Genomic DNA, 27,423 nt, shown 5'->3' with positions numbered 1-27,423 from the left:
TTGATTTAAACAAATCAAATAGCTACTTGATCCCACTTAAATCTCACAAATGCAGTGCTTCTCAAATAGGCCAGGAGCGTGGTGATACAAGTCGGGCATGGATCAGGGAAAAGGCTTTGTTATGTCAAAATAAGAATTGATCTTTTTTTTGTTTCAGGCATTTTGATGCACTTGGTTATACTATATACACACACATTATATATAAAAAAAAAATTATATATATATATATATATATATATATATATATATAAATTTTTTTTTTTTCAGTTTTAAACAGCTGTAACTTGTATAAACACTGTAAAAATAAGTTTTAAATTGATTTACTGTATATTGCATTTTAAAAAAGATACAGGTTTAGGTATACTATACTTTTACATTTTTTATAATTATATATATATATATATATATATATATATATATATATATATATATATATATATATAAAAAATCAACGCATTGAGTGGGGGGTGGTGTAAAGGTTTTCTCTCATGGGGGGGGGGTTGACAAAATATAATTGAGAAACACTGCACAACTGGTTTCAAAGGTGAAATCAGTGGACTTCCCAACTTTTTTGGAACAAGCTGTATTATAATTATTGTCATGTTGGTCTATTCAAAATTTTTGCATTTGCAAGCCCCCCTGTCCTTCAGAAAAAAAAAAAAGTAAAACTCCTTTAATGCAACATGCATGGTTTAATGACAAGAAAAAAAAATCTCAAATGCTTTTATTGCGTGACGTTTAATTGCATGTTTAGACAATGAGAGAGGCACTTCAAGATATCATTGCACAACATTGGAAAAAAAACTAATAAAAAACCTTGTATATAACTATATACCTGTAAAAGAATAAATCACAGTTGGTCCGTTTTACAATTCAAGTCACCTGGAATTATACAAATAATAGCATTACAAATGAATGATGCAGTTGGTGTAAAACCTACTTTAAAACATTTTTGTGGGTTTAGCCCTAGAATGAGCCTGCTCAAAATAAGCAGTTTAGACCCCCCTTCTCAACACCGAGGTCTTTGGTTGATAGCTTGTAAACTTGCATGTGGCAGTGATGGAGCCAGCTCTTGTATTAAAATGACAGAAGCAATGAATCTCCCATCCCAGCACCAACAGCAGTATCAGTATCACTTACAAACAAGGCATTTTTGCATTGAAAAATCATGATCTTTTCCTGTCTTGAAACTGCCAGCACTTAGTTTTATATTTGGCCTCTATTCAGCCAGCCTCGTAAAGGCACAAATATTCTGTTGAGGCGAGGCTAATATTTCTGTTCTTCACACTCATGGACGACATTAGGTACACTTGCACAAATCAAATATTATTAAATCAAGGGTGTCAAACGCAAAGTTCAGGGGCCACCAAATCATTTTAAAGCAAATGGTGTCTACTTCATGTAGCATGTTAGATGGTAAAATGCACTTGTTTTTCCCCAATTCAAACCTTTAGAATCCCCAAACCACTTTCCGACATGAATTTAACGATGCTGAGTTGTATACAGGACTGAACAATTAATCGAATTAAAATAGACATCACGATGTGATAGAATAGTTGCAAAGCCTGCAATTTGGGTTAAAAAAATCTTAATGTACACCCATTAGGTTTTATTTTTTAATGTTTCTTTTTTTAAATTGCTTTAATGATTTACTTCTTGACTTGACGTGTTGTTGTGAGTACCGGAGGTCAAATTGTTTAGTAAGGTAACTTTAATTTTAGTACATTAATAAAATGTATTTTAAATTAATTCATGGTTCATTTGCTTTTATTTAACAGTAAGCCAAAAGTACTTGTAAAAACATTTATGTATAATCTGGTATTGTTTGTTGTAATGCGGTTACTTATCGCTCAACCTCAAGAAATAACACATGTAAGGAATCATTGAAAATAGATAATCTCATCTTAAATTGTAATATTGAACTAATAAAAAAAATTCCACTTTTTTTTAATTGAGTCAGTCCTGTGTTTACTAAAACCTGTAATAAAATATACTTTCCTAGGTTACCTCTCCATCACTGCAAACTCCAATCAATGATATTTGGCTGTTCCATTACTAACTCAATGAAAATTGAACCTGATTTCTGAAGGCAAGTGTACCTAATGGAGCATTGGTGTTTTATTCACCGTTGGATCAATTTAGCCTGAGAAGGCGATGGCCGTGTTACATGGCGCCAACCCGATCCTCCAGAGCTTTCAGCTGAGCTTCCACCTGAGCGGGGAGGTCGGCCCCCACCTGCTGGCCGAAGTACGCTCTCAGCTCCTTGGTCTCGTTCTCCCAGAAGTGCCTGGGCACATCCAACACGGCGCTCATGTCTACTTCGCCGCCCAGCCCACGGGTGTCGATGGCGCCGTCCTCCGGCAACCAGCCGATGGCGCTCTTCTTGGCGGCCTCATCCTCGCGCTCCCGACCGCAGCGCTTGAAGATCCATTCCAGCACGCGGGAGTTTTCGCCAAAGCCCGGCCAGAGAAAGGCGCCGCTGGCGGGGTCTTTTCGGAACCAGTTGACGTGGAAGATCTTGGGCAGGTGAGTCGGGGCCTTTCGGGTCTCCATGCTCAGCCAGTGAGCGAGGTAGTCGCCAAAGTTGTAGCCAAAGAACGGGCGCATGGCGAAGGGGTCATGCATGATCACCTTTCCTGGAAGGAGCATCGGAAAGGTAACTTTCGGTTTAAGATGGCGATGATCGCAAAAACGGTCTCAAGACATCGCAAAACCCTAACGCTATATGTTTTGTGTATGACAACAGAGAGTACAGTGCACAGCAATAAACACATAAAACCTAGTGAATCTTGCGGACATTGTGAATTTAGGGTCAAAATATCAGAGGAGGGAAGTTTGTCAGCCTGTCACCAATGCACGCTAGTTTTGCTGTATGTTGGTTTAATGCATCTTTTTTTTTTTTTCCGGGCGCTTTGATGCGCTTGGTGTATTTATTTATTTGTTTATTTCAGATTTAGATTAACCTGCAACACGCATCTTTTTTTTTTTCCGGGCGCTTTGATGCGCTTGGTCCATTTATTTATTTGTTTGATTTCAGATTTAGATTAACCTGCAACGCGTATAAACATTGCAAAAAGTTGTTACGTTTTTTTAAATTTATATTGCAATCGCAAATTTGCGGTTAATGGGGGCGAGAAGGAATGCATACGCGAGGCAGCTTGTAGCTGCTGGCTGTTTGTTTATTGTATCAAGGATTTCTTATATTGTACTCACTTTTTCTTTTATGTTTTTTGGTGCTGAGTAATCTTTCTACCAATCAAAATATGTTGGCGGTATCCCCATCCACCTACACTCCCCAATAGGCGAATGTGAGTACCCCGAATCACTGTAGGCCTACCTCTGAAAAAGGCATTGCCCATCACAAGGTGATATGTAGTTGTTTACATTTTATACCATATTTTCATATGATGTAAAGATTGACAGTGACTCAAAGTATATTTGCAAACAATTTTGTTGTTACAAAAAGTGTCTGCAACAAGCTGCAGCTGTCATTACCACTCAATTATTTTATACCACAATGTAATAATTGTATTATTACCAACATTCACAAGCACATTCCTACTCTTGTCCTCTTCAACCTGTGGCAATAGTAATAACAATCAGCACATTTAGGATTTTATTGACAGTAAACGTGAGATGGAAAAAAATGTATCCTTGTTTATCTGTATTTGATAACGACACACACATGCAAAAAACTGAACATTGTCATGTAACATTGTCAATGGAGTTAACATCATGATGTACATGTGTAAATGTGGGAGTGTATGGGTGTGTGTGTGTATACCTTTATGCTCCGCAGCTGCTGTGGCCTCAGACCTCATTGCAGCGCCAACAAATACGCCATGTTGCCAGTTGAAAGACTCATAAACCAGAGGAACTCCTGATGACAACAACATTTGAAACATATTCAGTAAATCACCATTTACAGTAACACACAAAACATAACACATTCAAAAAGACCACTTGGATCACAGTTAAGACTTGTCTTTCATTAAATTCAACAGCTGACAACAGCCAAATATGGACCGCTTTACTGTATTTTCCACACTATAAAGCGCACCGGATTATAAGGTGCACCTTCAACAAGTGGCCTATTTTACAACAGTTTTCATATACAGTGGGCCCCCGGGTTACGAACTTAATCCGTTCAGCGGCTACGCTCGTATCTCGAATTGCTCGTATTGCGGGCAATCCAAACCCATGTTAATTCGTGAATGCGTGCAACGCGCGCCGAAGCCTTAGGTAAAAACGACACACTGTATACATATATTAATATTGAGTGACATACTCTGCTGTACACTTACATTATATAATATATGCAATGGGTAAATAGCTTTTACCTTTGAAACGACGAGACTTGAGCTGGGTGTAAGCAGAGGGGGGCAGAGTTTAACGCTCGAAGTTAACACAGCGATAGAAATGCTATTGGTCTTACAGTGTTACAGTAACTCTTTCAGTCAGGGTGCAAATCACGCAGATACTAAAACATCATCCTCTTATTTCTTTCTTTACCGCTGCTAGTAATTTTAGAAGCTATGTCTAACAGATAAAGTTTGCAAAGTCTTCACAACATTCCGTTTTTCACTAATTTTCTCTCCTTCCTTCCATCTTGTCCCATCAAGCTAGATAAAGGCGTTCGGCCAATAGCATATCGGCATTTCTGTGATTGACGTGTGACGCCGGCCAATAGCATCTCCGTGAGTGAGACCGGGTGACCTTAATCGACCAATAGCATATTCGCATCTCCGTGACCGACTGATAATTATTCGCACTTTTTTTTTTTAAACGGTTGGAATGTATTGACAATTAATTTAAAAAAACACACACATTTAAACCAATGACAATTCTTTGTCCTGCAATCGGCACATTTAATTTCATGTCAGCTGTTTTTCCCTTTAGCTGTACAAACACTACACTTAAATGGTAATATATTTAGACACCGTGAGTGAGACAGTGTGACGTTGTAAGACCAATAGCGTTCACGGTAGTGCCTCAAGTATCTACTAATGATTGATGATGTCACTACTGTTGATTTTATTGACGCAATTAAACGAGAACATTTCTACATACTCAATGGCCGGCATGTCGAATTGCTCGTGAGGCGAGAGGTTTGCTCGTAAGCGGAGGACAAAAATCTCCCTGATCCACGCTCGTAAGGCGAATTGTTCGTAAATCAGGGTGCTCGTAAGCCGGGGGCCGACTGTATATAGCAACACATTACAAGGCGCACAGAATAGAAGCTACAGTAGTCGCTGGGCTTGTGTTATGCATTCAGATGAAGGATGTGAACAAAACAATCAGAAAAGTCAAACTTTCTATCAGAAATTAAAAATAGAAATTAAGAATAAAGATGATTTGTGTAAAGTATTATCTGAAAAATGGGGAAAAATACGTCATGATTACATTAAAAGACTTTTTAGATCAATGCCAAGACGATTCAAGAGTTTTAAAACATTATGTGTGATTCAATTAAATATGAAACTTTTTTTTTTAATCAAACTGCAAAAAAAAAAATATATATATATATATATATATATATATATATATATATATATATATATATATATATATTATATGTTATATATTTTTTTGTTGATTTAAAAAGAGTTTCTGGATATATTTTATAGTCGCGCTTTCTTTGAGAAAAACTCACGGTTTTTGCACCTTGTCCCTATGATAATTGCTTAAAAATTGGAGCATATATAGCGTATCAAAATTTAAAACAGAGTATCCTAAAAATTTTAATTGTAAAAAAAAAATACATTTATAACTTAAACGCGGATCTTACATGGCAATTAATTCTTTTTATTTTTCGACCCCCAAAAATCAAAACTCGCACTTTACGCACTGTATGAGGTGCACCGAACTGTAACGTGCACTGTCAACTTTTGAAGTTAGGTGCGCCTTATAGTGTGGAAAATACGATACATAACATTTGAAGACATCTTGTGATAGCATTGTTTTATACAAGATACAAGAAGTTTCCTTCAAAATATACAGCGATAATATAGTAGCTTTTTTTAATACCTTAGAATGGCGGATTCTAGGTATTTTCAAGGCCTGCTTTTGAATCATTTGTGGACAACAGCACTATAGTGGCTTGTAGTATCACAGCACAAACCTCAACCAAGGCCCAACAATTTGAATTAAGGGGTAAGTTGGTGTATTTGGGGACCAGGGATTGGGGGGGGCTATACGGTATACGAGACAATGCACCGCCTGTCAAGCAACGATATCGTAGTCAAAGCCAACTTTTCTTTTGTGTGCTTTTTGTGGCGGGCATGTTGCTGGGCAGCTAAGCGGGGTCCTATGAGGGTGTGTGTTATTAAGCCTGTTGACATAGTACTGGCGGGCTATTGCCAGGCATTTGAGCTTCGAGGCAGTCGCTGTTAAAAAAGGAAATTAACAGCATAAAAAGCTCAACGGATGGTTTGATATAACACGTTTGCCAGCGGATTGTTTGAGAAGTATAAAGTAGCATTGTTTATTCATCCGTGATGACCACCTTTTGGCTTGAGCTGCTATTTGGATGAGGTGCTCTAGAAAAGCCTCCTTGGCTACAGTACAGTTGTCTCTCTCCACAACAACAATAATAAACCAACTTAATAATCTGGTTCCCAGAGTGAGCAGCCTCCATTGTGACAACACAATCACATTTGCACATCTGCTTGGAAGTGAAGTTTAAGAATACCAATTCAAGGGCACAAAAAAAAATAAAAAAAAAAAAAACAAGAAAAAAAACATCAACGATTGATATTCTTTTTATGTTTCAAATGAGGCTTTTTTTTGATGGATGTTCTTGTTTTCGGCTAGTTTTTGTTTGTTTGTTTTTGTTTGTTTGTTTTTAGTGCCTATCTTCCCTCTCTTACGCCAACCCCTCCCCCCTTTAATGTCCACATCCATTTTTTTTTTTATATAAGCAGTGTGTGGAAAAGTTCTCAGTCAGTCAAGCTCATCGATGTCACTCAGCAACGTTTAGAAATTTTGGAACTATGTGCACACCTCGTCGATTTGGGCAATAATGTAAGACTTTTAAATGCCCCCTATGGCCATGAAATGACGGTAGCTTTTTTTGTACGTATGCATTTTATACTGTGGTCAGTAGTGCTGGTGGGCCGATTGTTACTGATTTGATATCAGAAGCTGTGGGTTGGTGAAAATTTGAACACGGGCCACAATGGGCCAGCGAACCAGACTTTGGATCGGCCTCCTTTAAATATACAGCAACATAAACATTTGCATTATTGGTGTCAATTGCACACAGATTTTTTTTTTGCCCCTATCAGAAACGAATAGTGGGGTTTCACTGGACACAAAAATATATTGTACCAATACTAATTTTTATTTTGTCTTCATTACCTTATCTGGGATTTGTATAACCCAAAAGTAATTATAGCGTTACAAAATAATACACAAAGACAAAGAATTACGGTACACTTAATTAGTACTTGTCACACATGTTGAAATAACTACTTTGGCAGGATGGTATGGTCTCACACAAATGATGCACACAGATTTTGTTGCCCTGACGATAATGGGTCAGCTGAATCTGTTCCCCAAAAAAGGAGGCATCCATATGGATTTAACTGATGTCTCACTGGTAGACGTAATCATAGTTTGACTTGTGGAATGTAAAATTTAATCCATAAATACTTGGGATTGCATCACAAAATGTTCCTTTGTATTGCACATTTAAGCGGATGTGATAAAATAACGTCAACAAACCCACCTTGTGGCCGCCGACCACCAAAGATGATGGCATCAATAGGGACGCCCTCTTCGCTTTCCCATTGAGGGTCAATGATGGGGCACTGAGCGGCCGGTGCACAGAAGCGTGAGTTGGGGTGGGCACAAGGTGTGCCACTTCCTGTTTGGAACGAGGAGGAAACAATTATTTACTAGTTGCTCAGTTTCATCATTTAAACCCCATTTTGACTGATTTAGAGGACATTTTAGCTCACATATGGAGTGTTTGTAAGGAAATGAGTTTAAATCAGATCAGTTGTGCACAAGCTTACTGTTACTAGCATGTTACCAGAGTTGCACACTTTAAATTAAAGCATTGAGTAGGTAATCATTCGAAGCAAGAACAGTAACATTCTGTCTTTTTTTTTTTTTTTTTAACATTGTGTCACAACTGAAATCTGGACCTGTTTGCTTGGGCCAGTTCAACATGCACCCTGAACCTAAGATAAAAGCAAACATCCCATCTGCGTCATGCTGTGGAGTTCTACAGGACAGCAAATAATACTCAGTGTCCAGACATGGTCAAGGTTCAAAGGCTTCTGAACAATTGTTTAATTGAAATCAACTGACCACACCATGATATACCTCTGCTTTCTACACTGAGATTAAATAGAAGTGCAACATTACTGTAGATACTTTACAAACAGTCATCTTAATGCATGTGCATACAGAGAAGTAACAAATGGATTTTTAGTCACACTAAAATGAAGAAAAAAAAAAAAAAAGTGTACTTCCGTACACATAATTTGAAAACGTGATGCAGCACAAAAATCTCAATACTTAATTCTAAGCATTGCTTTTTACGTTAGGCCTGTACAATGAATGTTTTGAACAAGCATGTGTAGATGTATGCATTTCACTTTATGAAACCACGACTAAAGCGCTGAGCAACAATGAGATCACAGTCATGATGGACAATCACGAGGTCAACCTAAGTCATATTGTCACTTTCTCTCTAAATTGTAACGGCAGCATATTTATGCTCAGCACCGACCAGTTATCCCTGGGTGCATGTTTGCTTATTCGCTGTCTATTTTGGTTGTGCTTATACTCCCATACTCTCAGGTATAAGGCAGTTTCAAGATTTCTCTTGAGACTATTGTTTTTACTGTTTAAAATGTGCGGCCTGGTGCCGATTTGCCTGCGAACAGATACCGGGCCGGTAGTTGGAGAACACTGTATTGGGGGGCCTGTGCTCCACTAGAGCATATGGCTAGCAACACCCCTGTACAGTATATTACCTATACTCTTGAGTCTGGTTGCAACTGTTGTGTTGCTTTTTTTTTTTCTTCAAACTTTTTCAACTTTCCAAAGTGCAGGTTTATTGCATAAAAATATTCTCATAAACTGATATAAATGTAGTTTAACGTTTAAACATAGCTTCTTCCAGTACTGAGTAAAAATAAAGGGGATTCATTTTATTACATCTGTGGCATCTATGGACGTTCCACATTGTGTACCACAACTGTAAAGAAACCCTTCAAGACTAGACGAAAAAAAGGAAAAGGATTTTCCATTTGGTGTACCTTTGGTGCGGCGTGAGCCAAAAGACCACTACATCTATTGCTATTTTTGTTTGGTCAACATAAACAGTATTGTGTGGAAGATTGATATACAAATAAATACATAACATTGCACAAAATAATAAAATCTTGAGCTTAAAGAAAAAGTATGATCGGATTTGGACTCAGAACTCAAAAATTTCTATTGTTTGCATGAATGCAACATTTTTTTTTATTATTAGATAAAAAGTTTGCAATTTTTTAGGAATAATGTCATAAAAATTGTATTTTAGAAAGTGTATTTCTTTGGGCTTTATCGTACTTCTAGCTTCTTTTTTTTTTAATTCGGAAAATTATTTTATTTCATATTACTACTTTAGTTATAGTAATGAAATACAGGACTAAACAGTACTTTAACAAGTGAATTTAACAAGTGAGTTTCAATGGAGACTGATGTCAAAACAATAATATTTAAAAAAAAAAAAAAAAAAAACCTAAATAAAGTTAATTGCATGTAAAATATTTTGTGTCCAACATGTTTAGCTATCTGACAACAGTACCTTGCTTCCAGGTTTTTCCGTGCCAATCCGTCAATGTGATGCCAGGTGCCGGGGGGTCGAGACCCTCCCACCATACCCCCCCATCGCTGGTCTCGCCAACATTGGTGAACACGGTGTTTTTGGCGATGGTGCTCATTGCATAAGGGTTTGTCTTGTCTGAAGTTCCCGGAGCAACACCAAAAAACCCGTTCTCAGGATTGATGGCTCTCAATTTTCCTGCAGAGAGGGAAACAGGTGAGATGAAGCCACTTAGAGCAGAGTCAATTTTCAGCACCTCTCACCTTGGGCGTCAAACTTCATCCACGCGATATCATCACCCACGCACTCCACCTTCCACCCTGGCAGAGATGGTTTCATCATTGCCAAGTTGGTTTTACCGCAGGCGCTTGGGAATGCAGCTGCCACATAACGCTTCAATCCCTGAGGACTGGTGATGCCCAAGATCTGAGGGGTCAGAATGAATTTGTCATTAAATGTGTTTTGGGTATTAGTGTTCTCCCAATAAAGCATGGTTCATCAATATTATGTTTTCATACAATTTCATACAAAATGTTTACAATATTATGTGTTCATGTGAGTCTGGGGGATGAACTTTATTTATTTTTTAATACGATCTCTAATTTTACACTGAACCTTAGATTATGTTGTATCCGACACAACAAACAGGGTTTAATTTTATTCTCACCAGCATGTGCTCTGCTAGCCAACCTTCATCCTTGGCGATGCGTGAGGCAATACGGAGTGCGAAACACTTCTTCCCCAGGAGGGAGTTGCCTCCATAGCCGCTGCCGTATGACAAGATCTGTCTGGTGTCTGGTAGGTGAGAGATCAGCACCTTGTCTGGGTTGCAAGGCCAGGAGTTGACTAGGGGTGCTGAAAATGAAAATTTAATCATAGAAATAGAGTATAACAAGTTTCTAAACAGTATCAGATGTGTATTAATTAAAATCTTATTTCCAAATAATTAGTCAAACTTTATTTATATAGCACTTTTCATACATAAAAATGCAACTCAAAGTGCTGAAATCCTGTCCCCTCGCCCCAAACACACAGATACACAGATAAGCCATGTGAGTAAAGAGCACCAAATAGGAACTCGTCCACGCTGAGAGGAATGAGAGCCCAGCCCACCCACCAGCGATACAGCTCTCCATGAGAAATCACTGCAGCTAAAAACTAAAAGCAAATAAACAGAAAGGCTAAGACACACAAAAATAGGAAAGAGCTGAAAGTGAAGCCAAATGCTCCCAAAAGTTGTCTGTTTAATTGCCAGTGTCAGCATGAGGATTTGTTTTTGCAATGTGAAGTGTAATTGTGATAAAATAAGGATTGGCATTTTTTTTTCCAGGCACTTTTTGATGTACTTTTTTCTGCTTAGAAAAAACCTTTAACCTGTATAAATGCTTTAGAAAAAGAAGTTAACAGTTGTTGAAAGTTGGTTTATATTGCTTTTTCCTGATGTCAATTTTAAAAGGGGTACAGTTTTAGGTATAACTATAAAATTTTTATAGATAATGCTTATTTATGGTCAGTGTGGCAAGTGGAGGGGGGGTGTGAATGTTTTTTTTTCTTTCCATGGGCTTCACAAAATATCAATAAGCAATGGTCTCCATGATGACTATCAATTACAATTAGAACAGGAGTAATACACAGAAGACATGACAATTATTTATTATTTATTTTTATTTATTTTTTTATACTATCCAATTATATGATAATGGCATCAAAAAGATAAACTACATGGATTTTATAAAAGTTAAATACATTGAACATTGAACAATTGAATTAAATAAACCTTTCATTCATGTATGCGCTAAAATGGCAAAAGAAATTCCTGCCAAATAATAAATATGAAATAAATATATGTATTCAGAACGACACCTCTACTATGATCCTTAATGCTGTAAAAGATAGGACCGCTACTTCCACCTCTGAGCAAGGACAAATGTCCATGTGTCTGCTAAAACTGTTAGAAACAGTCTCCATGAGGACTCTGCATCCACAGGTGGGGGTTTTGCTTGGCATTTGCCAGAGAACACTAGGATTGGCAAATTTGCCACTCTTCACAGACGAAAAGAGGATCACACTGAGCACATGTGACAGACCTGAGAGAGTCTGCAGACAGCGTGGAGCGTGATCTGCTGCCAGCAACATGGGTCAATAATGGTGTGGGATGGGATTCCAATGAAGGACTGTACAGCCTTCCATGTGCTCGCCAGAGGTAGACTGACTGCCATTAGGTACCAAGATGTAATACTTAGATCCCCTTGAGACCTGAGCTGTGTTTGACCTGAGTATCCTCCTAATGCAAGGACAATGTTCTACCTCGTGTAGCTGTAATGTGTCAGCAGTTCCTGCATCAAAGACTGTCCAGGAGTTAGAGGATGCTTTAATACTGGGCTGTGAGGAGATCCCTCAGGAGACCATCTACTGCAGACATGTCCAAAGTCTGGCCCAGGGGCCAAATGCGGCCCGTGGTCAATTTCCATCTGGCCCGCAGCCTCTGTCATAAAATCAATAACGTCTGGCCCGCATGGAGAATGAATACATTGGGCAGCAGCGCTGTTACGTGCGTGTGCTAATTGCTGCCATCTATAGGCTGAATTAAGAACAGCAAATTAGTATATGAGTAATTGACTGTATGAGCCCCTAATTTTCTAAAATGGCGACAATCAACAAAAGGAGGAAAGTTGACGCAGTGAGCTGCGGTCAGCACCAGCAGCTTTATATCGCCAACTTTTACTGACAGCTGGATAAGGACAAGTTTCCGAGAGATTCGAGCATTTGGTAAGAAAATGCTAAGCTTGTTCGGGTCAACGTATTTGTGTGAGAAGACATTCTCGGGTATGATCTTAAATAAGAGCCGTGTGAGGACACGGCTACCGGACTCTCACTTAAAAAGACATCTTGCGCATCCATACTACTGCCGTAGAGCCACACCTGGCCTTTGTCCTGCACTCCAGAACTCAGTTTCACCCATCACACTCATGCGGACAAGTCATTTTTCATTTACGATAAGTCTGAAAACGTTTTTTTTTAAGGTTTCACTCCAGAATAATAAACATTTAAAAAACCAATCAACATTATAGTTACTAGTTTCATATTTTAAATGAGCCCTGCACTTGTTGATACTGTATAACTATTACTTGCTCATTTCTCTGTTATTGTGTTTAAAAATTCTATAAATATTAAACTGCCATGGTGCATGCCCATGTGTCGTGTGGAGCTCATACTGGCATGTGAAGACCACACACACACACACACACACACACACACACACACACTGAACCTCATTTGTTTTAAAGGACATTCATTGCATCTCTTTCATTATGCGTGTTTATCCACTTTAATTTCCTGCGTCACTCCAAATCCAGGTTTCCATTGGTTAATAAATTTGATTTTCATTAATGATTTTTGTGTTTTTGTGTCAGCATATTAGTCTTTGTCCAAAAAAGTATTTTATGAGAATATTCTATTTAGTTAGATCTCAGATATTTTATTTATTTATTTTATTTCTTAAAATAAATTTTATTTTTTTTTAGGTTTATATCAGCTTACAGTGATCCTCTGCTATTTTAAAGCAATAGAGATGGCAGAACGAAATTAAAATGATCTTGAAATGCATTTATTTATAGATACATAGACAGGCAGACAGATATACAGTAGATAGTGCCATGAAATTTTTTCTTGGTGTAACGTGTAAAATGGGAAGTAAAAAGGACGAATTAAGCTCATGAAAGCTTTACTTGCAGGAGTAGCTCGACATAAGTGCGTGTGCACACGGTGCGGTTATGAAACTATGACGACTAATTATTTTCTCACTGAATCTCCATGATTCACATAGGTCACATTGAAAATGGCATATTTTGCCAATGAGGTTTGTGATTTTCATGCCTTATAAAACCCAAACTTAGAATTGATCTCACATTAATTGTTCCTTGATTTAATATCTGCATAAGACAAAATAAACTGAATTATCTGACAAGACAATATTCAAATCATACCCAAACAATACACTTCCTTGGCAGAGGTGATAAAATAAAGCACTGTGAAATGTGTAATGCCTACCTTTTAGTGGAAAAGGCCGCCCTAAAGAATGCTGACAACGAACAAATTCCACTCCCTCAGCAAGCTTATTTAAAACAGGTGTGCCCATGCGGGTCATGATGCCCATACTGGCCACGACATATGGCGAGTCGGTCACCTAAATGAAATAAGACGTTAAGTTTTACTTTACAGTGCATTGAAATATGTAATATATATCTTTTTGGTATAGTACCTGGACACCATATTTTGCAAGACTCGAACCCACTGGCCCCATACTGAAAGGAATAACATACATGGTGCGACCTGCAGAGAAGAGAAAAAGCACAAAAAGAAGTAAATTAAAAAAATGTTAAATTAAAAAAAAAAAGATCAGCTTTCTATTATAAACCTGTTTCCAGTTTATTCCCCTAAATAGGAGAGTACCAAATTCATGAATTGCTTTTTGGTCAATAGGGAAAGACTGTTGTCTTTCTTAATAACCTGGTGATTAAACTTAACTGCGTTCCATCTTTGCTCCGCTGCATTGCGTCTCCGCTGTGACGTGCGCAGCATAAAGCACCAGGTTAAACAATGAGGCGGTTCCACATGCTGCGCACGTCACTGTGCCGCGGTCCGGCAACTTTATGGAAGACTTGAAAAGTCTGATCCGCCACCGTCCGCAGTGGTCAATTCCACAGTTCATAAAGCACCAAACAGGAAAAAGAATGTGGTCTACATCCGGATACAAAGAAAATGAACTCCGCACGGGCACGATTTTGTTCTCCTTTGCTGATTGATTGGATGAAGCCAAAAGCGACTGTTTCTCATTTTCTGTGCCATTGTCACCGAGACACAAGGAGCAAACACTTTCCTCCTGTTAATTGGCATTAACGTGTGTAAAAATATATACAGTCAGCCCCCTGCTTACGAGCATCCTGATTTGCGAACATTCCGCCTTACGAGCGTGGATCAGGGAGAATTTTGTCCTCCGCTTACGAGCAAACCTCTCGTCTTGCGAGCATTCCGTCAAACCAGCCATTGAGTATGTAGAAATGTTCTCGCCTAACTGCGTCAATATATTCAGCAGTTGCGTCATCTACAATCATTAATAGATACTTATGGCGGTAACGTGAACGCTATTGGTCTTACAATCTCACACTGACTGTCTCACTCACGGTGTCTAAATATATTACCATTTAAGTGTAGTGTTTGTACAGCTAAAGCGAAAAACAGCTGACATGAAATTAAATGTGCCGATTGCAGGACAAAGAATTGTCATTGGTTTAAATGTGTGTTTTTTTTTTAATTAATTGTCAATACATTCCAACCGTTTAAAAAAAAGTGCGAATAATTATCAGTCAGTCAAGGAGACGCCAATATGCTATTGGTCGATTAAGGTCACCCGGTCTCACTCACGGAGATGCTATTGGCCGGCGTCACACGTCAATCACAGAAATGCCGATATGCTATTGGCCGAACGCCTTTATCTAGCTTGATGGGACAGGATGGAAGGAAGTAGACAAAATGAGTGAAAAACGGAATGTTTTGAAGACTTTGCAAACTTTATCTGTTAGACATAGCTTCTAAAATTACTAGCAGCGGTAAAGGAAGAAATAAGAGGATGATGTTTTAGTATCTCCGTGATTTGCACCATGACTGAAAGAGTTACTGTAACACTGTAAGACCAATAGCCTATATGCGTTGCCGTATTAACTCAAGAGGTTAATCTCTGCACCCTATTACGGGTGATGATACAGCGCCATAGAATGGTTGTTAGACAAGATTGCATGTCAGGTTAGTCGGCGATCTCCCGATATGCATTGGGACAGCGTCATTGTTGCAATTTTGTGAGTTGTAACCAAAGGTGAACTGACGAACAAGCCATAAGTGTGCTGCCTAGTAAATGCAACACACACAACCACCTCTCCGCTTCCACCGTGCTCAATTCACGTCGGGAAAAACAGTTGACATGAAATTAAGTGTGCCGATTGCAGGACAAAAAATCGTCACAGATTTAAATGTGTTTTAATCAATAAGATGTCAATACATTCCAACCGTTTAAAAAAAAAGTGCAAATAATTATCAGTCAGTCAAGGAGACGCCAATATGCTATTGGTCGATTAAGGTCACCCGGTCTCACTCACGGAGATGCTATTGGCCGGTGTCACACGTCAATCACAGAAGTGCCGATATGCTATTGGCCGAACGCCTTTATCTAGCTTGATGGCACAGCTGGTTGGGATGGAAGGAAGTAGAGAAAACCCTGACTGAAAAAGTTACTTTGACACTGTAAGACCAATAGCATATCTGATTTACCGTATTGACTTAGAGCATTCATCTCTGCTCATCTCAGCACAAGTCACGTCTTTCCAAAGGTAAAAGTCATTTATCCTTTGTATTTGTTATTTAATGCAACTGTACAGTAGATTATGTCACTTAATATTAATTTATGTATACAGCGTGATGATTTTACCTAAGGCTTCTGCGCGCGTTGCACGCACTCACGAATTAACATGGGTTTGGATTGCCCGCTATACGAGCAATTCGAGATACGAGCGTAGCCGCTGAACGGATTAAGTTCGTAACCCGGGGGCCCACTGTATTACTGTTTGAGTCACAATTCTTGTAAAAGTTAAAACGAACGTTGCTTGTACTCGCCCAGTGCAAATGAAGCATGTGTAACATATTTATTAGGTACTGTATCATGTTTTCATTTATTCACGTTTCTTTTCTGTTTTGAATGAATATATGTGTAAGGAGTTAGCGTGTTTGATTGACGTGCGCAAGAGAGGAGGGAGAGAATGAGAAAAAAAAAAACACACTTGACCACACTCTGTTCTGTCGTCGTGTGCTGTTTTAGCATGGCATTCACAGCTTCAATGTGAAGGGGATCCGTGTTACATTCGCCTTTGGCAACCCTAGAAGGTTTACACATGCAATGAAATGTTATCCAAGCAAACTTTCCGAGCTTGGGTTTTTTTTGTTTGTTTGTTCTTGAACGGAGTGAGTTGATGATCCCCGTGCATGCACAGTTTGACCAAGGAATGTCTGACGCGGCACGGCGCAGAGCAGCGGACTGGAGATGCAACGCAGTAGGTGGAATCCCCCGGTTAGCCAGAAATGTTCAAGTAAAAAAAAAATATATATATATATATATATATATATATATATATATATATATGATTGGTCCAAAACAGCTACATAAAAGAATGGCTTTTTCCAACATGCCTGCCATGCATCCTGGGAAACGCTCTTGTCTTGCTTTATGCCAGTCGGATTCATTCATCCAGCTGCCCAGTTGGCTCTTGGCTCCTCCAGAGGGGATGGGGATTGTGTCTCTCTGGCTCTTGGTCACGATCACTGTCTTACTCTCCACCCGAGCCACGTCTTTTGGGTCTGTGCGCGCCAGCCAGCTGTCACAAACATAAGGTGCAACCTCAAGACACATGAGAAACCTTTAGGCTCTTAAAACGATCAACTTACCAATTTTCGTATTTAGGGAGTTTCTTGACCATCCCTTCTTTCTCCAGGCCTGCTAGAATGTTGGCCGTCTCCTCTGGCGTGCCCGTCACAACATGCACGCCACTGGGTTTGCACTCATCTACAGCAGCCTTCACAAACTCTGCCACCTCATACGGCAAGGAGGGGATGGAAGCTAGAGACCGGTGACCAAGACTGGCGCTGACAGCCCCCTTTCTGAAAAAGACATTATGCTAAATGGCCTTTGTACTTATACAGCGCCTTTCTACCTATCTAAGGTACTGATAGCACGTACACTGACAACTCATTTGACAACATTATGTAGCCACAGCTACCCTGAGGTAGACTGAGGAGGCAAGGCTACCATATTGCCCCTACAGCCCCCTCACCAACCACTGAAGTGTCTTGCCTAAGGACACAAACACAGATGACTCAGATAGAGCTAGATTCGAACAGCTGAACCTCCGGTTCCTGGACAATCCGCTCCACTGCCTGAACCACCGCTGCCCCATTATGTTTCACTCGAGTATGTAATCAGAATAATAATAACAAAAACTATGATCACTTTTATTATTATTATTATTATTATTATTATTATTATTATTATCTGCCTGGTAAGTGTATAGCGATACTGTATCTAGTAAAAGTATACACTCTGATCTATTGGGTCAAAAAAGTCACCCAAATTGGTGTGTCAGTTTCTGAAAACTGATCGGTGCTTTGCCTTCAGTTTGGTTCCCATCTGGACCAAAATGCACATATATTTTGATATAATTTACTGAGGTGTTAAATTAAGATACAGATGTTTTGAGTGGGTTTCATGATTAGTGCGGCAGACAGACGACAGTGAGAACAGCGTACATGCATAAAATATACTTGCTAGTCATCAGTTTTATGCATAAGAACTGACTCTTGCATTAAATTACAAATCACTAAAAATCACTATGGGAATACAAAAGTATTTGTCATTGCACATCATATTAGACTTTTTTTTTTTAATTTGATCCGAGCTTTCTTTCAGGAGAGTTATGAAAAACGGTAGCAGTGTCAGTGAGAGCTGTCACCTCATATGAATGTGAATAACAAGTAGAGTAAATGCATTCTTCTAAATAATATAGGCGTGCATGCATTTTTTAAGATGTTAGATTTTTAGAGAGAATATATTCTTTACAAGCACACACCTTAAACCTTGCATGGAATCGAATAGAATGCCTTTATTGTCATTGTATACCTGGTATAAAACGAAATTGGTAGCAGTTTTGTTTGTATCCAAAGTGATACAAGTTAAAACCATTATCTTTAAGAAAGTTGGGGAAAAAAAGTTCTAAGTTTTCCCTTGATCAATCACATACAATGACAATAAACTCTTGAATGTACTGAATAGCTAGATTAGTTTCCAAAATATTGTATGCAAGGCAGATGTTTTGCACTTTGAGTCTAAAAGGGACAAAAAAAATCTAATTATAAATCTAAAAATCTGAGATTTTATTTTTAGGCAATACTGGCCAGCCCTATTTGGCGTGTTACAATCCACACACCTTTCCATTACCTACTGCTATATTACCTAACTGACATCGGTCTTGTTAGCGACAAGGTGTTCACTCTTAATACTAGCATTTGCATGCTGACAAATAACTACCGGTACTCAGAAAACATACTCCTATGGATGACTAAGGCTAGGTTCAATCTGTAGGTGAATACCTAATGGCCCAAAATTGTCCCGCAAGCGCAGAGGACACCGAGACGTGACACACAGCAGGCATGCCTTTTTGCATTTAAATAATGCAATCATAAATAGTGTTCCCTCCCTACTCCGCACTTTATCTTTCGTGTCCTCGGTCCCATTAACCTCATCATTACTGTTAAGGCCCAAAGGTTCAATAAATACCATGATATGACTTTCAAGGATTTTATTAGATGCTCAGTCTCTGTGAAACACTTAATTCTCAAGCAAAAATATAAGGGGCAAATATCCCAAATTAAGATGAATTTTTACATATGCACAACTACTAATTTCACATAATTGCATATTCATACATGATGGCAGTAGCTCTTGCCTTACCAAAAACTATTAAAAACAACTGCCTTGCTCACAAAGCCTCTTTAGAGTCTGTCATTTTCTGTTATGCTTTTAAATGTTGTTTTTAATGTTCATTGTGGTTACACTGCGCTGAAGTATTTGTCAGAAAAATCGCTTTCCAATTCTTTTCATAAACTGGAATACCCTGTTCTATTTTTCTCTTGTTATTTTTTCTCCACACTTGCAAAACAGGTTATTGTGTGGTCATGCATTTAATTTCTGTCAAAGTCCCATTGAGTATGTTACATCTAAAACGTCACAAACACACAGGCTCACACGAGCATAAAATAAATTGTTGTACAATGAACTGTCAAAAAGCATGGATCCATGTTAAATCAGAAGTAAGAGTGAGTTACAGTAGTAACAATAACATTGTATGCCCTTCTAGCCATCTCTCAAACTTTCTCATGGAAAATATACAAGTTAAGCAAGGTGACCTCTACATGTTTTGGAAGCACATACTCTATTCTTTGTTCAAGTTTCCAACATGTTTATAAACCCCCGCTTTTGTAACATAAATTTGCAACATAGGTGTTGAAAATGTTAAGCACAATTATTGAAATTGCCTTCCACGGGACTCGTTTTTTGGTCATATGATAATGATTCTGAGCACGTTGCCTTTTAGCAAGAATTCAACTAACTCATTGGAAAAGTTATTAACTTGGCAAAACTACTTAACTAAACAACAATAATAATTTTGTAAACTTGGTACTCCTGGGAGTTGTTCAATCAACAGCTGTTCGCCTAAAAAGAGCCATTGAAAATACTCACTCTTTCAGGGTTTTTTTGTTTTTGTTTTTTGCAATGTTGATATGTTTTATTCATAAAATAAACACTAAGATTTGTAATACATTGCTATTTGTGTCATTTTTTAAATGTTTAAGTGGTGGAGACATTAAATATTGTTTTCTTCTAAAATGTTAGTTTAATGATGTGGGCTGAATTCATGTCGTAGGCTGTACATTAGGCACGTTGGTAATTGTGGCAAACATTGCTCATTTTGACATATGAAGTCGAAAAACAATAACATTTCAGATAAGAGGTCCCCAACCGTCGGTCCGTGACCCGGTACCAGTCCATGGATCAACTGGTATCGAACTGCGTGGGCCGCACCCCATATAATGATATTTTGGAACTGATTTCGTTTATCCTTTAACAGTTAATTCATTTTTGCTTTGTTTGGCTTGATCTTTGTTTTTTGGCTTCACTTCTGGTCATTGTTGATATTACATTTTGTAATGAGGAAAGACAGTGTGGCTTCACTTGAGAGCACAGTTGGTGACTAAGACATTGTTCTGTTTGTGAAATCTGACTCATAAGTGTCTGTAAGTGGTACTTTTATATGAATGTCGTCATTTATGATAATATGCCCAAAATTAGTTTGTTTGTTTATCCAATAACATTGGACTATGGATAACATGCTAGCTAAAGTTAGTTCTTATCTTCAGCATATTATATAATGCTGCGGTGTATGCGTTTAACTCGTTAGCATTTGTGTTTGTGCCAAGTATTTCTCGTTGGTATATGTTAGTGTATGCAGGTTTTGCACTGATAAGTACTGATTTGCGTCTAAGTAAAGTTTTGAATTTAAATGAATAGCATTTCTAATTCAGTAGTATGACTGATTTAATCAATGTAATTTGTGTATATTTTTGTACAGTTTGATGCGCTAGCCTCAAAAGTATTTGAGAATAGGGCTGCACAATTAATTGAATTTTAATTGTGATCACGATATAGGCCGCCCTGATTAATTAAGTTGATCCTCGGCGATATTAACATTTAAAAAGGCATCCTTTGTCATCCTGCCACCAGGGGAGCAGTGTTTCCTACATGTTTGCATGACAAAAGCTTCAGCCTCCCTAACCCTATATTATTTACCAGTGTAAAATGGCCTTGAGCTTCTTACCTGATTCCTAATGTATACAGTACTAGCTGTCAATTGAAACCCATTTTGAAAAATCCGTTTATCAAAAAATTTGAATAGATTTGGTTTGAAATGACTGAAAATGCACAAAATCCCAGCTGCTCTCACAAACCTTCTTCACAGTTTTAGAGCAGGAGCCACCCAGATTGCTGTGTTGCATAGCAGTGGGTGCTGAGGAAAGCAATTTCCTTAACAGTCAGCAGCAACAAAGATTTTTCTCAACAACCGGGTGGTTTTATGACTTTTTAATTTAATTATTTTCATGTATTCACGGCCTAAATGGTTCAAAAGCTTAAGAATATTATCACGGTGTATAATTATTTTAATTTAATCAATATTTTAATTACCGGTATTTCATTTTAAAAAAGGCCCTATCCAGCATGTTTTAGATATTTCACACTCCAACAGACCCAATATAAATCAACATTTCATCAGCCAGCTCTGCAAGAGCTTGATAATGATACTGGTCATTTGAATGAGGTGTGTGGAAGAGGGAAACATCTAAAGCAAGTATGATAACAGCCCTGTGGTACTCAAATTTGACACCTGTGCGTCAGTGCCTTCAGTCCTTTACAAGAGCCCCTTCAGCAAATATCATAGATTCTATACCACAGGTGTCAAACGCCAATCCTCAAGGGTCATTGTTTCTGCCTCCAACACATCTGATTCAAATAATGAGCTCATCAGCAAGCTCTGCAGGAGCTTGTTAACGATCCTAATTTTTTTTGAATCGGGAGGGGCGCATTTGCCCCACATCTCAGCTACTGTCAAACTTAATCGTATTCATTCAAAACACCACAACAATTAGCCACTCCACTAAACCTTTGAAAAAGAGTCAGTGAGTGAGCATGCTGCTTTCACACTGACTCAGGCGAATCAGTGAAAGAAACATATGGCATTTCCCACTCAGAAAGGGTCAGTGAAGGTATTGCTGAATCTTGAGTGAATCATTGAGTGAAATATGTGGACGTACTGTTATTCTCAGGTTCTTTTGCATCCTGAAAACCTATCAGTGAGTAACTGTGCTGCCAACACCAGGACGAACATGAGTGATTTGTGATTCGCCAAGGAAGGCATCTGTTTATCAAAGCTAACAGTTAAATTCACTGCCTTGTCTCTTTTCCGCACAACGCCCTCCCCCACATAACTCCAACAGTATGTGACTCAATATACAATTACAAATGCCTCTAAAGTTTTGATTGGAAAGCCATGATCTATGTAGCCACCAAAGTCAGGGGTAGACGTATACTCGCGTTTTGTAAAAACGCACCCAAATTGAAGTAAAAAAAAAAAGGGGGGGGGGGGGATACTTATAAGCGAGGTCGACTTGTACTCTGAGAAATTCAGTAGCTAATATGAGGTCTTTGCACACACAGACACGCCAACACTTCATGGTATTGATAAGCAAAACATAATCATCAAGTCAAGTTTGTGAGTTTTCACACATGCTGGCAGTGTGAGTACATGATCATGCTTAGCAGCATGTAGGGTAAACAGAAGCGCAACCACATCTTTCAAGCAGAAACACAAACACCAGTGTGAAAGGGTGTGAGCCTTTGTAAAGCACTTTGAGCACCATTAAATGTAAAATGCACGATAAATCCACCCACATACTTCTATTTTACTATTAGTATTTACTTCATCTACACATGAATGTTCAGATTTATGGCAAAAGATTACCTAAGAGTCATCACACAGTTTCGAGAAAGAAGTGGTGAAGTGAAAGAAAAAAAAATGAAAAAAAGTCATTAGTAGCTTCTGTCCAGATCTAGTCTGACAAGTTTTAACAGCTTTGCAAATGACTGACACGTATTTGCCACTTTCGAATATTATCTTGCAATTATTGTGTGGAGGCTAAGGCCTTCCCACATGCTATCTGACAACATTCACCTTTATTGTGTAAAGCCTGAGGCTTTCATAAATTTGGGCACCCTTGTTGATTTATTGATTTGAATACTTTTAGCGCTAATATTGGGGGGGGATTATTTGGCATTCATTGCATGCAACGACGACAACAATCACAATTTAATTTTGACTTTAACCCGAGTCAGTAATAGCACAGAAGCAAGCCAACAAGTCTTTTTTTTTTCGTCACACGTGCGCACTTCTGCAAAAATATTTTTCCAAAAAGTGTCAGGATTAACTATATTATAGTTGTTTTTTTTACACTGCTGATATTATGTTCGAGTCCCTTGAACTGAATATAGGTCAGAGTGTTAACTGTACATTATCTATTATCTACCTATTATCGATTGCAGTCTCGTCATTAGCAGGAAGTCGTAACAAGGAAGGCCGAAGATACCCTGAGAAATGGCGATCACCCGTCGACCTAGAGTGGAGCCCATAGCTGAACAAACACGATAATGGGGAAGCAGAGTTTACACTCAGCCTTCCGATTCCAATTCCAGCAGTAATCTCTGTAACACCAGCCCAACTCTCCTTAGCCCTAATTAACTCCTTCGGCGGAGAGCGCCTCGTACGCCTTTCTCACTCACTCTCACTCACACACAACTCTGCTGTAGTTAACATTAAGCAACATTGCCTTCTCAGAGAGGCAAAAAGGCTTTTGTGGGGGGGGGGGGGCAAAATAGAGACGCGAACTTGAATTGACATTAGATTGATATTCACTCGGAGATTGCTGCTGGAATTACTCAGTCAAAAGCGTGGACAAGACAGGTGTGTGAATTACAATTCCTGCCATCATTGGTCAATGTCCTGCAGGGAGTCAATCACACGTCTAATCTTCCTCTTCTTTTTGACCATGTTCTCAGGTGCCTTTGCCGATGCAGAGCGTTTAATCGACATTGGGCTGTTTGTCATGGAGAAAAAATTGAAATTTAGCTGTACAAAGAGAGGGTGGAGCATGATATAAATCAGTGAAACAGCGAAGCTGTGAAAAGCGAACTGTGTTATAGCAAGGGTGTATTTATTTACGTGGTCCGCACCATAAAAAAAAGACATCAAAAAGAAACAACAACATTGTGTCACATGCAAACAGTATATTACGAAAGCAAATGTCAAACTATAAACATCAAATAATACGTGCCATAGCTGTGGTTGCAGAATGGCTGGCTTCAGAACTCGCGACTCCGTTTGTATTGCCATCACACCAAAGAGCTACATCATGAAATCATGAAAACACTGCCCTTAAAACAAATCATAGTCAATCACTGATTAAGGATCCCAGAAAAAAAAAAAAGAAAAAGAGTTGATTACAAGGTCATTGTATGATTGCTTGAAAACAAGTTTCCAGAATTATGGCTAGTCGTTAACGTGGTGCATTCAAATGCAGTCAGACATTTCAAGCTCATACAGAAAATGTCCACAAATGTTTTAAATGTTAACTCATTCAATGCCAGGGATATATATTTTTTAAGAGTCCAGACATTCAGTCTTTGATACCTAACTCGTTCAAAGCCAGAGACATATTTTTTTTAAGAGTCCAGACATTCAGTCTTTGATATCGAACTTGTTCAAAGCCAGAGACATATTTTCACAGATTTTTTTTTTTTTTTAGTCCAGACATTCAATCTCTTTTAAAAATGTTCCAGGCATTGAATGTTAAGTATCTGGGATTTAATGTCTGGACTCTTAAAAAAAAAGAAAAAAAATAAGTGAAAATACATCACAGGCATTGAATGGGTTCTTAACTGCTAATATTTAAACAGCGTGGGCTCTTAATCTAGAAAAGCTAACACATCAAGAAGAATGATGGCTGTTATATTCCTTTGGTATTTTACTTAATTACAAAGAAGAGGTTTATAGACGTAGTGAAAGACGACATGAAGGTAGTTGGAGTGAGAGAAGAGGATGCAGAAGACAGGCTTAGATGGAGGTATTTGATCCGCTGTGGCGAACCCTGAAGGGAAAAGCCGAAAAGAGAAAAGCCGAAAAGAGAAGACGACGATACAAGCTTTAATGAGTTTCTACATATCACATTCAATGTGCTTACATCCACCTCATTGAAAACCACTCAGTACATTGGAGAAAATAATCAAAGCAAACAAAATGGAACTTATATGGCTGGATTTTCTTATATGGCCTTGGACATTTTCATGTATTATATGTATATGATGATACATGTCTATCATGAACATCTGAGGGTATGGCTACTTTGACTCCTTATTACTGATTAACACTTTACTGAGCACAGTGGCCGCTTATGGCCGATAGTGTAAACAGGCAAAACGTCTGAACGAGTCCGCAACAGCAATTGCTTAAATTCTAACGTACCCCTAAAAATCCGTAAAATCCTAAAAATTCTTGCCTTTTTTAAAACTAAAAACTAGAAGAATGTGTGACTTATGAAAGTAATTTTTGCCAGTTCAGACTATCAGCCGAAACCGGACATTGTGCTTAGTAAAGTGTTAAAAATATATATACATTTCTGAAACCTATGTGTTTCAAAGAACATGTGAGAGATTATTGTTCATGAAAAATGTTGTCAAGGTCACATGATCCACAATTTCAAGGGCAAATGAATGACCAGAAGGTCAAGTTACTAAATTATGTACCAATTTTGTAGAAGATTTATTAGGTCAATTGAAGATCTTTAAATCCTTGTTGAAGTCCCTTTCCAATTACACCACTCTTGTGAAGATTGACCCAATAGTCACTAGATATAAGGATTTTTTGTTTATTTGTTTGTTTTTGTTTTTTTGCCAAAAATGTCCAAATTCGACAGTACGTAGTTTCCAAACCCCAGCTCCGATTGACCTACAACTTGAAAGTCAATATTGCAAAATTGCCATCAACAAGTCTCTTTACTTTCAAAATTGTTTGGTTCAAATAAATGGGCGATTTGGCATAAAATGACTAAAAGTTGAACATAAAATAAAAATAAAAAGAAGAAAACATGTCCATGCCAGGGACCACTGAACTCACATTCATACATCCTCAGCATTACTGATATTGGTGCTTATCTGATGGAATGATGGGAATTGAGAGGTTAATTTGAATTCTACTCCTGTTCTAGGCAGAACAAACCCCGCCGCAATGTGATTGGCTGATACATCCAGACAGGGCTACCAGCAGCAATCAGGCTGCAGCTGGGTTTGTCCTATCTAAAACACAAGCTGATTCCATGATAAGAACTCAATGAACATTTTGATTCAACTGACGTCTTCTACTGCAGCAACGTGACTGACTGATGCATGTGAAAAAACAGTTGAACTATTTATCAATCCATTTGGGATTGAAATTTCCATTTCTAAACTAGGCTCCAATATCATGGACGACTTTTTCCTGTTTAAAATAGAGACTACATTTTTGTTTTTGAGGGGGGCAAAGGTTGGGAGGGATTTACTAAGTTTCTACATTTTGAAAAGGGAAAGATTATTTGAGATACCGGTGTTTCCTAATACGACTAATAAATTGCCATGTTTCATGCTGTGTGGTAAGTTTCAAGGACGGTTCATTTAAAATATGTTTCAGAGTTATGTTCCATTTGTTTTTAAAGCTGCCTTGTTCCGGAGTTCTATACCCCACAAGCCATAAATTCCGCAAGGTGTGGAAATTTCTTGATTAGACAACAACAAATGAACTTAAAAAGTTCGCTTAAAAAGCGTCTGAAATCACAACAACTGTTACAATGACCGAAACCTAAGTCCATGACTGAGTAAATATAAGGTTAAAATCCAAATGAAAATGTAATGAATATCACTTACCTTCGTATAACTCCCAGGAACAGGCGAGACATCTTCGGTGCAATTTAAAAAAAAAAGTGAAAAAAGTGCGTTAAAAGTAAGGAAAAAGGCACATGAAAAGCTAGCTTGAAGGCAAGGAAGGAAAGCGGTTGTTTAGAGCTGGTCGCGGCTCATATCTTTACTCGGAGAGGACCTTGCACTTTGGCCGGCGTGAACATTCACACGGACAAATTGATTTAAGCAGCACGCTGGATGTTAGTGACAACCTCATGGAGAAGTATCTTCCCTCCTCGTGCGAGAGTTCCCCAGAGGTTTACAAATAGTCAAATCGCAAGGGCTCTTTCTAACAACGGCAAAGTGAAAATCGCCAAAAAATAAAATAAATGTCCACAAGCAGTTAATTTCCACGCAGGTTGTGTCCTCATTTGCAGTGTTTTCGCTTCGACATCTCAGCCCATCC

At 38.4% G+C, this 27,423-nt stretch overlaps 1 protein-coding gene across 1 annotated transcript; it reads right to left on the bottom strand.

Annotated features, from left to right (window-relative positions):
- Positions 1 to 719: 719 nt before the first annotated feature.
- On the bottom strand, positions 720 to 27,423 carry pck2 (phosphoenolpyruvate carboxykinase 2 (mitochondrial)). The gene is made up of 11 exons (XM_088401686.1): positions 26,985 to 27,423; positions 17,318 to 17,530; positions 17,063 to 17,247; positions 14,088 to 14,158; positions 13,877 to 14,012; positions 10,494 to 10,681; positions 10,090 to 10,252; positions 9,809 to 10,024; positions 7,730 to 7,867; positions 3,785 to 3,880; positions 720 to 2,636 (listed from the first exon to the last, which is right to left on the bottom strand). Exons 1-11 carry the CDS (start codon positions 27,014 to 27,016, stop codon positions 2,164 to 2,166), a joined length of 1,911 nt encoding a protein of 636 aa, XP_088257812.1. The 5' UTR covers positions 27,017 to 27,423; the 3' UTR covers positions 720 to 2,163.

Source organism: Hippichthys cyanospilos, chromosome 19, assembly GCF_059441005.1.
Source record: "Hippichthys cyanospilos isolate Australia breed blue-spotted pipefish chromosome 19, RoL_Hcya_1.0, whole genome shotgun sequence".
Classification (NCBI taxonomy): Eukaryota; Metazoa; Chordata; class Actinopteri; order Syngnathiformes; family Syngnathidae; genus Hippichthys; species Hippichthys cyanospilos.
This window is presented reverse-complemented; position numbering and strand designations above follow the sequence as displayed.

Bases quoted from the DNA above. Each gene is read 5' to 3' on its own strand.
- pck2 (XM_088401686.1), bottom strand. From the start codon at position 27,016: ATGTCTCGCCTGTTCCTGGGAGTTATACGAAG. The intron at 10,025-10,089 runs GTGAGAGGTGCT...CCCTCTCTGCAG, and splicing joins GATGAAGTTTGACGCCCAAG to GAAAATTGAGAGCCATCAAT. The intron at 3,881-7,729 runs GTGGGTTTGTTG...TGTTGTCATCAG, and splicing joins TGGTGGTCGGCGGCCACAAG to GAGTTCCTCTGGTTTATGAG.